Below are 19,050 nucleotides of genomic sequence, written 5' to 3'. Positions count from 1 at the left end.
AGAGGTAAAGAGGGAATCCCTTCACATGTACGAAGTGGCAGCCACTACCCTCCCCCTCATGAGAGCTCTTTTCTGGACACATGCGCAAATTCCTACATTGTCCGCCATCCTAGATCCTCATAGCATCAGTGTTCTTAAGGAGTGGTACTGGACTATCACCATGAAGAACGATAGCAAAGAAATTATTGACAAGGAGAGTGATGCATGTGAAGTGATTCTGGGAAACATGCAAGAACTAGGTAAGACCATCCTCCGATCAATGGTTTCGGGATGGATAAACAACTTGTCCGATAATGCAATCTAGTCGGACTGGGAAGAAAGATTGGGAATGGATGGGATTGCCTATTCCACTAAGGACTTGAGTTTTGCTGGTCAGTTCCATTCAGACATATTATGCTTTGAGCGTAATCGCTCCAGCTGGAAGGACGGTGTAAAACACGTGGACCAGTATCTCGAGGGCATGCAATACAAAATTCGCCATCCTCCCATGCCTCCATTCTGTCTGCTCTTCCAGTTGTGTATCAGGTTCCAGGAGTACGTTCGCAAGGAACGGGCAGTAGGTCGTGATTTATGGCGGGAATACTTGCATGGCGAAGATCAATTTCTAGAAAAGGAGTGTGAGACTGAAGTAGACAAAGTAATTTCTCAAAAGTGCTTTTTTCCCTCAATCTTAAAAGTGCACTTTTGCACCCAAAAAGTGATAGTTGACTTTTGGTCAACAAATCTAAAACTTTATTTGATGCACCTTTTGGGATTTTTTCAAATTGTCGTAATTATCCCTTTTTGGGTAGTTATTGCCCATTTTGGGGTGGTTGTTGATATTTGCCTCCCATTTATGGGTATGGGCAGCCATGCTTTATGGATGAATTTGGGCCACTTGTTTAGATTAAATCTAGGCCATTCATCCTTTTTTGAAGTCTATTTAAGGGACTGGTTTTCCCTTATTTTGTAAGAAGTTCTTGGATAGTTGCGAAAGCTTTGGAGAAATTTACAGGAATTAATGCAAAGAATTAAGACTGTTTTCAAGTTTCCTTGTGAGTGCATGGTCTCCTTCTTCACTTAATTTAGAAATCTTTCAGTTATGTCTATTTATTTTGCATAGCGTTTTTCAATCAAGCATCTGATAGAATCCTTGCAGTCCACGCCATTAGGGAACGGCTGATTGCCTTTCTTTCTGCATGGTTAATCTAGACCTTTCATGCTTAGTTCGGTTATCAAACACATACTATGAATGTAAAAGTTCTAATACTATACTTGATAACATGAAAATCTTGTTTCTCCTTTGAAGATGGCACTGGATTTATGCAAACATTGTGCTTGAGCAGCTAGTGATGTTTAATCTAGTTTCCTGGAGGTGTCTGTCTGCTTGACTGAATTTGCTATCTTAGTTAGAATTTACATTTCATGTCTCTCTCTCTCTCTATCCTTCCCTCCTTTTTCCCTTTTTTTTTCAGAAGATCTGCAGTCTCATTAAAATAGTATCAAATTAACCGAAATCATCTAATAGAAAGATTATAAAAGTTCCAGGGAACTTATCTATAAATTACCCATTCAACGTAAGTCCCCCTTGTGTTTCTAGCATAAACACATCAAGCCACTGAAAAATCCTGCAGTCAAGACCTGACAAAAGAAACCTTGAGGTTGTCTCCTCTGATCAAACTTAGAAAACAACATTAGAGACTTCCTTATCTCAAGAGAGAGTAGGATAATCAGTTGGCTATTCTATTCTGCATTGGCCGTATGGAGTTTGCAGCAATGCGATTTCAGACACGTCAACACAATCGTACGGCCACCTTCCCGTATGGTCAACACCCTCTGTATCGTGCGAACCACCCCGTATGGACAACACGACCAACCGTCCACCATACATATCGTATGGTCCTCCTTCCATATGCCCAACGCAAGTGATAGTTCAGTGTTACACAGAGAAAGGGGAAATAATTATACTTTGCCCAACGCAAGTGACAGAAGGAGATTTTACTTGCCGAAGAAATAACCTGTGGATTCGCACTTGTAAAAAGCAATTATATTGATAATGAATGCACAACAGATTACACCGACTTTGACAAAAGCAGAATAGGGTGAGGGGTTGTTGCCGCATTTTATCTTTTCACGTGCCATCACCACCATTTATCCCTGTCGTGCTGTGGTATGTTTTCCTTTCACCCTTTTTTTAAAACCACTATCGTCATCGCCATGCTCCTTCAGGCCTACGGCAGCAGTGACCCACGGTGGTCATCGGTGGTGGTTCCCCCTTATGGGGACCCCGACGGTGGTCCCACCGCACGGCAGTTCCACCATGACCACCAATTTTTTTTTATTTTTTTTTATAATCTTTTTTTCAATTTTTTTTTTAATTTCCTAATCTAATTGTCCAGAGAGTCTTCGGCTCAGGTCCTGTGCCTTTGGGATCGCCCTTCATCCTTCTCGGTTTGCCTCGCTCGAGAGTCTCCCGCTTTGGTCTCGTGCCTCTCAAGTCGCCTGCTCGGCCTCTCGAGTCCCCCTTCGAACTCTCAGGTGTCCTTCCGGCTTCTCAAGTCCCCTGCGCACTTCTCATGGTAGGGTTTCAATTTGGAACCGTTGATGGCAAGTCTATTTTCAATGGCCATCCGAAGACCTGGAACCATAAATTCTACAGGAACCACGGTCTCCTTCCCGTACATAAGAAGAAGAAGAATAAAGATTTTGAAGGTTGCGGCCTTCCACACAGGGTTCCAATCGTTGCCGACACAAATGATCTTGGGATTATCTACTTCACCGAGGTTTGTCTCCTTCAATTTTACCTCTTGATACCTGATGGGTTCTTCCTTTGGGGACTGGTGTGCGGTGGTGTCGCTCACACGGACGTCTCCCTTCCAATATTCTCTGTATTCTGGCAAGTACACCTCCTCTGTTACTTGCTCTGGTTCCTCTACTTCGAGTTTGTAGCTCTGGAACATTTCGTAATCCTCCATCTACCAGTGGAAGAGGCCATTCATGGAGTCCCCGTCATCCCCCGAGCATGCTTCCTGTTCTAACACCCCTCCATCACTGAGCTCCATACGGCGTCCGTCTCCATCCTCACCCAACTGGTCTCCCTCAAATTCCGAGCCAGAGGAGGATGCCAACTCCTCGCTCACCATGTGCGTACGAAGATCGATCATGTACATCCTCCCCGCACTTTCCAAGGAAAGCGTATTCCACTTCCAGTTATGGTTCGCCTTTGTTGCTGTGAGCCACCCACGTCCAAGAATGGCATCGTACCCTTTCTGCTTCAGTGGAATCACTATAAAATCTAGCATGAATGGCTGCGTGCCAATCATCACCCGCTGGCCCATGAGGGTACCGAGGGATTTAATCCCGTGTTGATCTGCCCCTAGCAGGTTGAACGTGGGGGGCCACAATGTAGGCTTTCCCAGTTTTCTCCATGTCTCTTCTAGGAGCACATTTACTCCTGACCCTCCATCCACAATAGTGTCCGTCAAGGTAGTTCCCAAGATGCCCATTTCTACCACTGTCGGTTGGCGTTTGTTGTTGACTACTAACGACATAGGGTCGACCGTGGGGCTTACGGCCTCCCTCGTTTTAGCTTGTGTGGGTTCGGCGTTTAAGATAGCCGTTTTCAACTACGGCATGGTTTCAAGGAGGTCTTGAATCTTCACAGGTACCTCTATTTGCAATATTTGCCGTAGGATTCTCCCTTCGTCTGTGACGGGCTTGTGGCCTCGTGGCTACTTTGTCCTTGTGCGGCCATTTCCTTTGTGATCTTGACCCTTGCTTCTCGCACTCTCTCGGTCTCCATGTGAGGACCGGGGTATGTGGCCTTTTTGGCCTGTGCCCTTGTGATTGCCAACACTACTGCCTTCGTGGGTTCGATGTTCAAAAGGTTTACTCCTAGCTTCCGGCAATTTGCATCCTCATGGTCGCCTGGCCCACACCAGCGGTAGAGGTGCTGAGGGGTGGCTTCCTTCATGCAATCCCGGGCGAAGTGCTCCCACTGATTGCATGCCCTACATTGGATCATTGGTCGGCCCTTGGCATCATACTAGACATGGCTTCGAGTATTGTTATTGTCGTTGTTATTCCTTCCACCGCTGCGTCTGTTGTCTCGATAACCTCCAAATGATGTCGTTGTGTTGGTTTGTTGGGCCGTATCTGTGGTGCGGATGTTGTGGCCTACTCAGTGAACAGCACTTGCATATTTTGGGTATTCATATTGTATGGGCACTCGTTGATGGAGTGTCCCATTACTTGGCAAATTTCACAAAAGGCCTTCTTCGGGCATGTACCCTTCGTATGTCCTTCCTCCTTGCACTTTGTGCACCACACGTCTCCTTCGGTCCGGCTAGTAGAGCCTTTTATCACTTTAAATTCCCTCATCTTTCGCTCCATGTCCCTCTACAAGGCCATCACTTTCTTTTTCGACCCCTCGTTACCACTCTCATCAGAGGAAGAGTCATTTTCCTCGAAGGAGGACTTTCCCTTTTTCTTGGACGTTTTGTATTCACTTTCTAAGTCCATATCCCTATTGTATGCATCATCGTATGACAAAGGAGGGACTATCTTCATTTTCTTCTTCAAACTGGGTTTTAGGCCTTCTACGAACGACCTCTTCTTGAGTTCGTCGGCCGGCTGACTCTCCATTTTCCCAATCAGCTCCTTTAGGTGCCTTCCGTAGGCACGAACTGATTCCTTTTGTCCTTGTTTCGTATTGTATATCTCTGCCACTATTTCATTATCATCCTGGAGTAGGCGGAACTCCTTCTCGAAGGCTTTCCGTAGCGTGTCCCATGTGGCCACTGTAGTTTTATCAATATCCGAGTACCAGTTGAGTACCAGTTGATGGCAACTCCCCGTAATGCCGTTGGGAATTGTGTTGTCCATTCATCCTGGTTCGTGACACCATTGGCCGCCCATATGGTTTTGCAGGTTCTGCAGTGCCTTACAGGATCCTCCTTCCTGTCATCGGTGAATTTCGACAGCTTCTACCTATTGGCCATTGATGAGGGTCGTGTCCCCAGAGGTGGTTGTGTCTGTCGTGCACCCGCGCCACTCCCTTCGGCGCCAATGGTGTTTCCTGTTTGAGTGAATGGAGGTACGGTGTTTTGTACTCGCATGCTTGGTGTGATGGGTCCCAAGAGGGGGTTCTATTTGTTGTGTTTCTGTGCCTCCTCCGCACCTACAGTCATATGGTTGCCCTCTCCTCCGTTCTCACCCTCGTCCTCTGTTCACTCCCTTCGGTGGTCCTTCGTGCGCGACGTAAGGGATAAGTTCCTGAATTGATCTCGAGTCGCTTCAACCAAATTTCTTCATAGCCCAGTTTCCTCAAAAAACTCTTCGTGGCTTCTCACCCTACGGTGTTCTGGCGACGCGTAGAAATCTCCTTCGGCTTCTGCACCCCTCGTGACACCTCCTTCGGGCAACCCTTCAGCAGGTCGTCCTTCGGCAAGTTGCCTCAACCTTCGCATACGTTCTACTTGTTGTTCCAAAATCAAGGGCCTTTGTGCGGCCTCCCACTCCTCACTTTGTGCCTTCTTATTTCTATCCTTATTTAATAAGTTGGGCATTAATTCCCGTACATCTTCATAAATAGCAACAACACATAAAAAATAGAACACTTCTTTATTAATTCATCCCATTAAATACAATTTACATCAGTAGTACGACACCATTATTAAAGTGTAGAATGTTCTTTATTCCTCCTGGAGGTTCAGGGTTCAATCTCCCCTTCGCCTCTTGCCATCACGCTCTGCTTCCCAGCGACGATTGTTTTCTTCGTACTGTCGGAGGACCTGTTGGCGTCGCTCCTCACGAGCAATCTCCCCCAGGCGGGTTCACTGTGCCAGTGATGCCTATGCAAGCAACTGGGGGAGGTGGTTCATCAGCCGATTCGTTGCGGGGCTAACTTCCAATGCGGTCCACACGGCACTTGTTGGGACTTCAGCCTTCGTGGCCTCTCTTCGGACATATGTCTCGATCGCCGCCTGAAGCAAGATTGAAAATTCCCTCGTTGCAATGTCTTCTCCATCATAGAGCTCCATTTGTGCGTCGTCAGCCTCTGGGTTAATCTCTCCAATGGGTAAGCCCATCGTGTCCGTACGCCATCCGCTCCTTCCTTTCCCGAGTATGTCTAGGCAACGGCGCCAAATGTTTGCCACATACAAGTAAATGATTAAATGCAGAAAGTAAATGCACAAAACATAATGGAAATATATTAAAGAACTAGTCTCTGTATTAATTCAACAGTCCATGTACATCAAGCGCTTATAACATCACACCCAGATATGACTATCCTGATGCTACTTCGAAGGAAAGGTATGCAATATATAATACCCGAAAGGGTGCGACCAACCGTCGCGTCCAACTGCCCTTCGAGAAGACTAACTGACTACTGTAACCCATAATTATCGACGACAACATAACATAATGATTATTCCCAACAATAATTACCAAGTATTGCATCCATAAATATATTAAATAAATATAAATCATCCAAATTATAAATAAAGACGAATTTGAGTATAAGATTTGTACCTTATGTCTTAACGTATATCCTTGTATGTGATCTATGCCTTACGTGTATACATGTGTATGATCCATGCCTTATGTCTAATCAGGTAGGTGATTCATGCCTTGTGTGTATTTATGCTTTACAGGTATTTATATGTATAATTCATGCTTTATGAACGTACGTGTATCAATTCTCTACCATGTATTCATGTGAATCATGTCTTATGAGTATACTCCATGTGTATTTATGTGGATACTTCATCTATGTGTATTTACATTACATGTATGCTAAGTATGTTCACATGTATACTTACTGTTTTTTACATGTATGCCTTGTCCCTTAAAGTGTATTCATTTGAATGCTCCATGATTCAAGTGCACTCATTTGTGTGCCTTATACTTCAAGTGTATTCATTTGTATGCTCTGTGCTTCAACCATATTTATTTGTATGCTTTGTACTTCAAGTGTATGTTTCTTACTTCAAGTGTATTATGTGTATGCCTCAAAGTGTATTCATTTGTATACTTCATGCTCAGGTGCTATGTACATGTATTCTTCATGCTTATGTGGATTCATGAACATTTTATGCTCTCTGTGTTGATTTTATGATCATAATTCAGTTAAGTAGAGATAAACCAATAATGAACATTAAGACACAGTCAATACCTTGGGAAAACTCTCCTTGAGGGAGAAAAACCCAGCAACAATAATCTCTTTCATTGTTATATTAATGAAGACAGAAATCTGCTTTACAATTGGCCCAAAGACTAGGCCGATCTGAAGTAATGAGTATAGCACCTCTCCTAGGAGTAATTTATACAAAGACTGAGATATCTCCTTAATATATTGATCTTAAGCAATATGATAATATGTTGAAGATAGTCGATCTTCCTAAAGTCACACGAACTTGTCTTTTATGAGAATTTGAATATGTCTTGAATGAATTTGCTTGAATGAATATATACATGCATGGTGACCATTCGTGAAAGGTCAGACCTCTTCAAAAATGAGGTGACTTTACTAACAGAAGGAGATGACTTTTGGTGAAGAGTTGGCCTCAACAAATAAATATAAATGAATGTCGCCGATTTCATTTTTGGGCGAAGATACTCTCCCACTGCTATACAACAACACTCCCTCTTAGCTAGGGAGATATCTTTCCAGATATTCATGTCATGGAGTCTCTCAACATGACATTCACAATGGTTACACCCATTTGTGGAAGAAAGTTCATCATGGAGTCACTCAACGTGATAACGTCTTGAAGTCTCTCAATCATGACATCCACAATGGCTACCCCCATTTGTGGAAAAGAGTTCATCATGGAGTCACTCAACGTGATGTCCACCATGGCTACTCCCATGTGTGGAAGGGAACAAGTGCACAAGTACCCATCATAGAGTCACTCAACGTGATGTCGTCATGGAGTCTCTCAACATGACGTCCACCATGGCTACTCCCAGAGGGTGGATAAACACAAGTACAAGAGAATCATCACGGAGTCTCTTAACGTGATGTTGTCATGGAGTCACTCAACATGACATCCACCATGGCTACTCCCAGAGGGTGGAAAGAACCACATCTCCGTCTCAGAGAAAGATGCATTAACAAGGGCGTTCACCTCAAATTTCTCCGTCTCAGAGAAAAATACATTAATAACAAATAACACAAATTACTGATGCTAAGCCTCCCTCTCAGCAAGGACTTCAAGTACTAGTATCAACCTTCTCATCCAAAGTTGCCTCTATTGGTTTGTCAAACTCCCTCTGAATGTTAATTCCTCCTCTTCGAAGAAACTAATCGACTTTAGAATAAGAAACCTTCTGAATCAACTTTAGAGCTTGGCTCCTTCAGAGATGTCCCCATGGCAATTTCCGCAATAGAAGCAAGTTGTGTAGGTCTTAAGTTGCAATCTCAAGCAAAGTGACCATACTTGTCACACTTGAAACATTGAATGTGAGAGAAATCCTCCTTCTTCGGATCTAGGGCAGAATCCGATTCTCTGTCTCTATTCCTTTTTCTTCTTTTGCCTCTTTCTCTAGAAGTATGTGTAGCAAGAACTTGATTTTCTACATCATGATGGTTTCGCGGAATTCCTCTTGCTGCCAACCTGGACTCTTCTTGAATACAATCAACTCAAAGACGATCAAACTTGGGCAACTTAGATCTCCCACTGATGCTTTGGATGAAGGGCTCCCAAGATTGGAGAAGACCATTTAGTGCCAACATAACAAGATCTATGTCTGCAGTTATGTCCCCAATAGCGCTCAACTGATCTCTCAAATCAGCAATCTTCATAAAGATTGAGATGACGAAATCTTCTTTATCCATTTTTACATGGTGAAGTTGTTGTCTCAAAGCAAGGGTTCTACTGGTGTTGTTGATCTCATACATGCCTTTTAGAGTATCAAACATTTCTTTAGTTGACTTCAACTTAGAGATGATCGGTACTAGGTGATTCATCACAGAGTCTATCATGATCTTTCTAGCCTTTGTGCCATTTTTCTTCCATTGGATTTTCTCAGTATCATTGGAAGGCTCAGGCATATTAATTTCCACGAAATCAAGAAGATCATTTTCCTCTAACACAACGAGTACCCTGGGTTTCCAAGAGTTGAAGTTTGAGGCTCCATCAAGCCTATCTTCTACCTCGACAACGTTCACCATCTTCTTTTTCCGCACAAATTCTCCTTTAAAGATCTACCCTTAAGTCTGAAATAATTTGCAACCTTAGATCTGCAATACTTTTGCCTTCAAGATCTGGTCTAGATGAAAAGGTTTACTTGACTGCTTAAAACAAGTCTGATCAGATCATTTCTTAAATCCGCTCTAATACCATGTTAATTTTATGATCAAAATTCAGTTAAGCAAAGATAAAGCAATAATGAACAATAAGACACAGTCAATACCCTGGGAAAACCCTCCTTCTTGAGGGAGAAAAACCCAGCAACAATAATCTCTTTTATTGTTATATTAATGAAGACAGAAATCTGCTTTACAATTGGCCCAAAGACTAGGCCAATCTGAAGTAATGAGTATAGCACCTCTCCTAGGAGCAATTTATACAAAGACTGAGATATCTCCTTAATATATTGATCTGAAGCAATATGATAATATGCTGAAGATAGTCAATCTTCTTGAGGTCACATGAACTTGCCTTTATGAGAATTCGAATATGTCTTGAATGAGTTTGCTTGAGTGAATATATACATGCATGGTGACCATTCGTGAAAGGTCAGCCCTCTTCAAAAATGAGGTGACTTTACAAACAGAAGGAGATGACTTTTGGTGAAGAGTCCGCCTCAACAAATAAATATAAATGAATGCCGCCGATTTCATTTCTAGGCGGAGATACTCTCCCGCCACCATACAACAACACTATGTGTTACTTAGTGAATATGTGCTACATGTATGCTTCATGCTCTATGTGCTACATATATTCGCATGTATGCTTTATGCCCTAAGGAAATTCATGTGGATTAATCTCTATGTGTGCTCATATGTACACCCCGTGCTTAACATACTAAATATACTCAAGTGAAAACATGCCTATGTGCTAGGAATGCTTCACGCTTTAAGTATATGATTTGTCTTACGTCCATGCCCTGAATTACGCCTTATGGGTATTCCTATGAATATATTATGTTTTACATGTTTGACTCATGTCTAGCGTGCTAGCAATATGTTTACTTCATGGCTAATGTATACCCTTAATGCTGATGTGTCTCCAAACAAGTTTTGTGGTATGAGTACTTACAAATTTTCAAAAACTACATTCTTGCATTCCAAGACATTATCAAGACACTATCTGCAAGTAGAAATAGAGAATGCAAAAATTAACAATGCCATGAAATCTACAAGTGTATGCTAATCGAAAAATAATATGTAACGATACAAATATTCAAACACCATGGAGTAATGAAGTAAGAACTTGATAAGATGGCTTGACAAACCATAGTAAGGCACTGAAGACATAGGTCAACAATCATAGAATTATGGGAGAAACTTGAAAATCATCATTTCCGAGCACATTGCATTTAAGGTAGTAATGGTGTCATGCTCCTAATCCTCCTATTAACATATGGAGAACTCGCTGCCCTACTCTAAATCAAAGAATTATCAAGAAAACTGTGCAAAGACCAGACCAACCAAATCAGTTCCTTAAATGACATTGAAAGATATATATTTCCTTGACTGATGATGTGTGAGATGTCTTTATTACTTCTCTACGAGGATAAGATGAAACTTGTCTTAAATCTTGGGCCTTGCCAAATACCAACCATGGGTTTATTGTTAACAGATACTGAAATTCGAATTTTCCTTGCACTTTAGAAAGATATTATCTAACTTAGAACCATGATTTAGTGAGATCATTATTAGTTGCTTGAGGACAAGCAAAAATCGGCAAGGGCAGACTGTGGTGTCCCCATCCTTTGCCTACACCAGTCAACAAATGATATCAAACCATTAGGCTACTCAATGGGAACAATTGATTACACCTATATCGAACATGCTATCAAGCAGACCATTGATACATCACAATCGATTTAATAGCAATTTCATATCATTATCAATCCTCAGTGATATCCTCAAGATAACTATGGTATTGAAGGTAGCAAAGCATATTTTGGCACTAATGAATGGTGAATACGACATTGGTGTTATAGTTTCGGTCATTCATTGAAAGTACTTGGGGCGATATGAAAAAAATAGTGATTCTTGTTGTCCTATATAATCTCCAATGAAGTACGAACCTATCAATGTTATGTTACCCACCGTGCCAAGAATTAGTGATGGAGAAGCGAACTGTATGTTGAGTGATCATTATAACCACTCTATTATCAACGACTCATGTTTGCTTCTGAAAAGATAATGGCATTAAGATTACAAGAAATTACGACATATCGACCGACTAAGGTAAGTGCAGGAGAGAGGATAATGTTCAAGACAAGTATCGACTCAACATACTATCAAAGTAATGACAAACATCAAATGATGTTAAAAATCAACTTAAAGAGACTACAGGAGTCGACAAGGAATAGCAATTAAGATCACAGACTATCATTAGTCATAATCTATGCATCAGATAACGATTGGGGTGAAGAACAATTACATCAGAGATTATCATTCACCCAATATGACAAATACCACCTAACATAAGCGAATAATAACGTTGAATCATAATGTATCACCAAGAACTGTTGACCAATGGATTCGACTATATCCCAATCAGTGAGCAAGACAGCGTAACGTTTTTGGTAAAAATGGCGATATGTTGCGATGGATGTGTAATCCCGAACATTACAAAAGTTGAAACCATATGAGCCATAATTAATGACAGAGATCAATATCGATTAAGATTTAATGATCACGCATATCGAATTAGTGACAGCATCAGGATATCGATCAATCAAGAAGTATAATCGAATATGACTACAAGAATACTGACAAGTATCGGTAAATTCAGAAGACGATGACTTGAGAAGATAATGGTTAGATAACAAATCAATACCGATTAAGACAGGTCAAAGCTAACTATCAACAATAATTATAATATGCATAATTAATCAATAATTAAGCAAGGAATTATCACTAACCGACAAAGGCTAAGGGGTGTGATTAGCATTACCAAAGGCAGTGATTAATATATGTACAACGATTAATACATGTAAGTTGGCAGTCACCATCTGCCATGAAATGGTGCGATTAGTATGAAGGAAGATAAATATGAATAGGCATGAGACATGCCTTTGTCTCATGCCTTTTGAATATAACTCATCATCCATTTGAAAGATATATAGAGACATGGAGATAGATAGGAAGGGAATAGGAGGGATACGAGTGAAGTACCATCACTGTGATATGAGAGGATCATGTAATCCTCATCATGGAATAACAGCCAGCAATAAGGAGTCAACATAAGAACAGCACACTAATCGAATATATCTAAAAAACAGTTATAAGGCAGCGCTTATTTATGTTTATAATGAACTAATCCGCTACTGTTGAACCCATAGATTGCAGTGATCTGATTCTTCGTCTTTCTCTAATACTTGCAAAGATAGGGAGTGTGGGGGGGAAAGGCAGAGTAAATCGGTCACATGGTGAAAATGTCCCAAGACGGGTAGTAAAGACTGTGTCATGCGCCCTTGGCACAGTAAATCTTCCATCTCGAAAGGTTTAGCAGAATATGGAAGAGGAGTCTCATGCAATCCATGGGAAGTAAATCATACAGCAAATTAACAAACTATCCATCTTAATTGAAAATATTTTTAACATTTCATTATTGGTATAGGTAAATGACTGATAGGTATGCATGATATTAGCTATGGTTGGGTAATATGGAAAAAGTCAATTTGTATAAAGGATGAGCTCCTATTCCTAAATCCTAAAATTATTGCTAATATATGTTTTTAGGGTGAATTTAGGAAGGGTTCATCTCATAAATCCTAATTTGAGGCAATATAAGAAAAAAATGCAATATTTAAATCAATAGTCTATAATAACGTGTTAAGTACATTACTAGTACAACTTCTCATATTAGTATTTCAGAACTCATAGGCATTTCATCCCAAAAAAAAAAAGTCTTGAAGCCTTGAACACATGAAATAGGATTTGAATTTCAAGCTTAACAAATATAGAAAATGTTAAAGAAGTTTTACAACCAGGGCTAGCTACCATGAATGAAATTGCAAAATTTCATCTATAAACAAGAAGAAATGACATACAAAGAGGAGACAAGAAATATAAACAATGTAATAAATTTCTTATTATTTATTAACTATACTAGATTACTTCTCAATAAAAAATATGATAGACTCTACAAAATATTTCATATTGGATGCTCACAATTGTCAAAAATCATGTCAATTATCAAAGGAATGGCTACATGATTTTTATTTGCAAAGAAGGTAAATTGCCATGTTGGTTTAGTTTTCAATCCCCCCTTGTACGGAGAAGATCTCTTTGATCCTTTTTAAATAATAGAATTTATTTGGATCATGCTTAATAGCAATGATTGCAAAACTACTAGAAATTTTCTCTATTTTCAAATTTTGGAACTTATTAGCAGTCTGGGCACACAAGTCCTTGGTGTTTGTCACTTGATTTATCAGTTAGCTGTGCACTATTGTCATTCAAACCTCTTAAAACTTCACCAGACGTGCCCTAAGCTTCTTATTGCCATTAAAATCTTCTTTTCGGTGATCCATGTGGGCGCTTGAACCACTAATGCCACTTGAGGGCAATCAGAAATATATCCAGGCGTGCCTGAGTTGATTTTGTTTCCTAAACTTAGACATGTTTTAGAGGTTATCTCTCTCTTAAGGATTATAAACTAGCTGTGCTATTAGAACTGATGTGCATTAAGTTTTTTATACTGATATTAGCACGCATTTTGAATTTGTTTTAGTGAATGATTTTAGCATTATACAACTCGTAACAGAGGAAGCACACCCAGAAGAAATGACAAATTTGTTATTTTTCTCAGTGATGGGATGCAAACTGATCTGGAAGAGAACGATGGCCACTTACATAGCAAAATGGTTCAAGTTTCAGCACCTGTTGTGGCTTGCACTGCTCATCCCCTTAATACAAGTTTTGTTGGAGGGACCGAGGTATGTCCAGTGTTATGCATCACCAATCTGTTATTTTCTTTACTGTGAAAATATTAAGCAACATTTATCTTCTCAGGGTACATCCTTGGCATTGATTGCCCAGAAGTATGAATCTACAAGTGGAGAGGGATCACCTTCAGATGGTTCTCTATCTTGGGCACACATTTGATGTTATTAACTTATCTGGTCTTACCAACTAGTGTCTTGAAATAGTATTATTGGAGGGACACTGTGTTATCTATTACGCATCACCATTTATTGTCTCTCGTGTCATTGATTCTAAGTAAAAATGTAGCAGGGTGTGCCCTTGTTTTTAATTGCCAAGGGTTGTCACTATAAATCGACAAGTAGACAGGAAATTTCTTAGTCACTTAAAAATGTGTGATCGGGCACAATTAGACTGAAGTTTCTATTTTTTTTGGTCTCCGGAAGAAGTCGTGGTGGACAAGTCTGGTGAGTTGGGCCTTCTGACATGGAAGGAGATTCATTTATCGTCCTTGAGAACAATTTTCTAATGTGAATAACTTCAAATACTGTGTACCTAACCAAATGTAAATGATGAATATAATCGACAGAATTTGTGGACTTCTACAATTACATCAGAGGACTGTCTTGTTCCAAGTTGTTATATGGATGCATTTGAGGCGTTTTACATGTATGATATCATAAATTGTTAGCAGGGAAGAAGTTTCATCGGAAGCAATATTCTATATTACAGCACAGGCGTTGGTAATTAACTGACATGTTTCAGAATCTACGGCATCTGTCTGTAGGTAGTGTTTTGCATTTTTTTGTGATCTTGCATTTGAATACTACTTTTTACATATGCTTCCTAACTATGAATAGGACCAAGGTGCAAGAGGTAGAGATCTGGCAACAAGTATAAATATCAATTTGAAGTTGTTGAAATTACACATCATACCTAGGTGGTGTTCAGATGGCATTCAAAAGGCCAAGTTCATAAAAAGGTTGAGAAGACTCAGCATCTTCAGTTGCAAAGGACAAGAGATGGGCCAGCAGGGAAAGTATTAAACATACGTGGTAAAATTAGATACTGGAGCTAATAATTATTATATTTTCACATTTCAATTTCTAATACCCGTTGATTTTATGGTTTCTCCATCAAACAAATTTTGATCATACAATTCAAAATCGTAATGTTATAAAATTTGACGCATGGACTAGTTTGAAAAACTAAAATGATGCATGAGTTTGGACTAAATTAGCTATTAAAACATATTGATGTCTCTTACACATAATGGATGGAGGTGGAATATGTAGGAGTATATATGATCTATAACAACTCCCAATCTTGATTCAAAATCTTCATAAAAATTTGAAGTCAATTATGCTAAAATAGCACATTATTATTGTAATGCATATATAAGATCAATTTAAAATTAGAATTGCTTTATTAGTCTCTTGATTATGTATACTTATACATTTTATTCTTATTTGTACTCTTTTAAAGTAAAATTGATTTGGTGTTTTATTTAAATTATTCTTTATAATAATTATGTTTGCATTTATTAAACTTTATTCAAATAATGTCTTATAATTGACAAGTGTTTCTTCTTTGGTATTTTTATAATATACAATCATATTTCACCATTAGTGATATGCATGATTTTAAACATTATGAAAAGGCTTGTTTTCTATCAATTCTCACATGAAAATGTTATCGAAAAGAATTAACTTCAATAGAATATACAATCAAACTTCATTAGTGATAGCCATTATTTTAATCAATATGAAAATCCTCTTGCTAATTATCGAATCTCACATGAAAATACGAAAAAAAAATGTAATTGTACTTAACTATTATTGATATGCATCATTTCAAATAACATAAAAAGCCTTTGGCTTATATCAAGTTTTACATAGAGATACTACTAAAACAAATCGCCCTCAATCCTTACAAAAATCTTCAAATCCTAACTCTTTCATATATGATAATGTAAATTTTATTTCTAAAATGTCTAATTGCCCCTTTACATTACCAAAACCACTTCATTATGTTATAAGATTGTCGTTAAACATATAACAATTATCTCATTTGTTTACCATGTAGAAGCAAAAACATTTGTAGCATCATATTAAGGTCACACAATAAGGTAGCATAACATTTATTAACTTACTACAATATTTACCTTTATCATGAATTTGTTGCTACATGGAATCATATTGCAAGTGATAGAAATTACTTTTAACATAACATGGCCAAGTCATGCACCAAAAATACTAATATAGATTCTTCAAGACTACAGTGCTTTTCAATAGGAAACAACACTTCAAGTTTGAAAAGTTCTTATTTGGCTTGAGTCCTTATTCCTTAGCAATTTAGACCCAATGTTTATATTTGTTGTGCCTCACTTTATTACAATTGTAGTTGTGGTTCTAAATTTGGTTCAAGATTGCATGCACAATTTGCACCCCTAAATCTCCAAATTCATGCTTAAATTATTGGTCCAACTTAAGCCACTTCCAATTAGTCATTATCTATCAATTCAAATGCAAAAATCTTAACTTGTGGTATATGGACAAACCTTAATTCATCAATTAAAACCAATATCCATTTAGCACATTCACATATCACTAGCAGCATCTAAGGAATGTTACATCAACATCAAAGATCATAAATACAAACACAGGCATTTGCATTTATGCTTTGTTGTTATTGAAATTATTTCAAATCATTAAATTAATCTCAAGAGTTGATAAAGGCAAAACATGAGAAGTTGGTCACTTTTATCTCCTACCACAAGTTTTAATGGTGCTTTTATAACTACCAAATAACTAGTACTATACAATTGAAATTAAAGAACAAGGAGATAAATTTGCATGAGTGACCAAAATAATATTACTCAAACAATACAATAATGTAATCAACACAACAATCTAATAGTCAAAGATGTAAATGACACACCAACAAGTACCAATAGTATCAAGGATATTAAACAATTTAATAAGACATGTCCTTGCACAAAATGCTTGGAAGAGTATTTGTATGATATATATTTCATCTCATCAAAATACATGGGTAATTAGTTGTTGCATTTGTATAGCATATAGTAATAAAACCTAAATATATAGCTCACTCCAAAATAAAAATAAGAAAAAAATTAAATGTTTCGTAATGCAATGCAAGAAGGTGAAAAAATAACATAAAACATCTCACTAAGTATCTATAAATGGAAGATTGTACAAGATTCAAGCACACAAGCATAAAGATGGACAAAGTTCTAATGGCAAGAAAAGGGCATGCATAACAAAGCCCTAATGGTACTATATAAAGGGTTTACAAAAGAAAAGCATGCTTGCATGAAGGTAAACATGGTTATGATTCCAAAAAACAAAGTACACAACAAACCTCCCATGAAATTTCATAAAGTACTGTAAATACAAAAATAGCACAAGATGTTTAGAATCCTTGAAGTACAATTACAAAGTGACAATTTATTTTAGTTCACTTACAAATTAAATGGTGCATTCAATAATGCCTAAGAGTAAATGTTGAAAATATAATTTTCCTACAAAATAAGAAATGATTGCAAAGTACACAAAAAATACACTTTCAAAAAAAACTTGAATCAAAAAGGGGATGATATACACAAGCTATAACTCTAAAGTTCACAAATTGATAATTACATAGCAAGATCATTGAGACAATTAAAATTCTTTTAAAAAGAATGAAAAATTTCTATACCATTATTGATGCAGGAGCATCCTCGGTTCATAGCAATCTTGCATCAACCAAAAATATTTTCTTTCCTATTTGCAGTTTCAGTTTTCCTTTCTGTGTCCCAGTTTTTGCACACTGGCTTCCTATGGAGTTGGATTCTTCTTGAAGACCTAATCACTTGGCTTGCTTTCTAATCGCATCTCATTTGGATCACTTTCCGGCAAGATATCGCTACCGGTTTTCCTTGATAGTTTTTGATGGTTACCGGTTGCCTGAGATCTATTCTAGTGATCTATCGAAACCTATTCCTATGCTTGTGGAGCCTTGGACGTTGATCTCGATGTTTCTTGACATGTGGCCGACCTTCTACGTTTCATCCTTTGGGATTTTTCGAAGGCCGACCTCATTCATTTCTGCACGTTAGGGTTTTTGATCCTTTTGGGCCGACTTGATCCTTTGGATCTATATATATTCGTAATCATGTTTTGCATTGTAATCAATCAATTCAGAGATAAAGGAGTATCAAATAGATAGTGCTTAGAAGATAGATCTTTCAATTCAAGGTCCCAGTGAGACCTATTCTACCAGGCTTGTGTGTCGATATGTTGTAACCCGGTTGCTACTGGTTGGATGTAATTGACTTTCATGCAATAAAACAATATGTTTTGCATTTGCCTCCATCATATCTGTGTGTTTCTGTTGTGTTAACTCTTGCTGACCAGTTTGGATTGATATCTTTTGAGGTCCCTCCTCGTCGGTGACTGCTTCAAGTGGTATCAGAGCGAAGTTTTGTTTTGGAGGATTGTGTGTCCTGTTTTTTGTTGTAGGGTGGCGGATTGCAGATTCGACCTGCAATTGCAAAGGACTAGCGTGGATCAATGGCGCAAAGAGGAACTAGGAATGGTGGAGCGTGTGGGAATGCAAACCCTGTTGTAATGGAGATGTTGCGAGGAATAGAAGCCCGGTTAGAAATCGTGAAGACAGCCTAGAGAAGAGGGCGACATGTTGAGGATGTGAGCGAAGATGAAGGAGAAGAAGCCCCGGCAGAACATGTAAACCTACCGACAGTTGATCCAAAGGAGGAAAGGTTTTTAAGGGTTTTGAGTAGGGCGAACACTAAACCTCATTTTACCCCACCGGAATATGATGGGAAGTTAGATTCAGACGAATTGTTGGATTGGATCTCAGAGATGGAGAAATATTTTGACTTTGAAAACACTACAGGAGAGAGGAAGGTGAAGTATGCCTGTACCCGGTTGAAG

General features: G+C 38.8%; 1 protein-coding gene across 3 annotated transcripts in view; it reads left to right on the top strand.

Annotated features, from left to right (window-relative positions):
- LOC131044117 (uncharacterized) overlaps positions 1 to 14,760 on the top strand; it is a 341,446-nt gene extending 326,686 nt beyond the window's left edge. Inside the window, exons 17-18 of one of the 3 annotated variants that reach the window (XM_057977369.2) lie at positions 13,980 to 14,106; positions 14,183 to 14,760. In XM_057977369.2, coding sequence (XP_057833352.2) covers positions 13,980 to 14,106; positions 14,183 to 14,275 — 220 coding nt within the window. In that variant the 3' untranslated portion in view covers positions 14,276 to 14,760. Of the gene's footprint in view, positions 1 to 13,979; positions 14,107 to 14,182 lie in introns of those variants that run through there. The other 2 variants (XM_057977370.2, XM_057977371.2) reach the window with 2 other exon arrangements.
- Positions 14,761 to 19,050: the final 4,290 nt, after the last annotated feature.

This window comes from Cryptomeria japonica, chromosome 4 (assembly GCF_030272615.1).
Source record: "Cryptomeria japonica chromosome 4, Sugi_1.0, whole genome shotgun sequence".
Taxonomy (NCBI): Eukaryota; Viridiplantae; Streptophyta; class Pinopsida; order Cupressales; family Cupressaceae; genus Cryptomeria; species Cryptomeria japonica.
The sequence above is the reverse complement of the archived record's forward strand: the minus strand, read 5'-3'. Positions and strand labels throughout refer to the sequence as shown.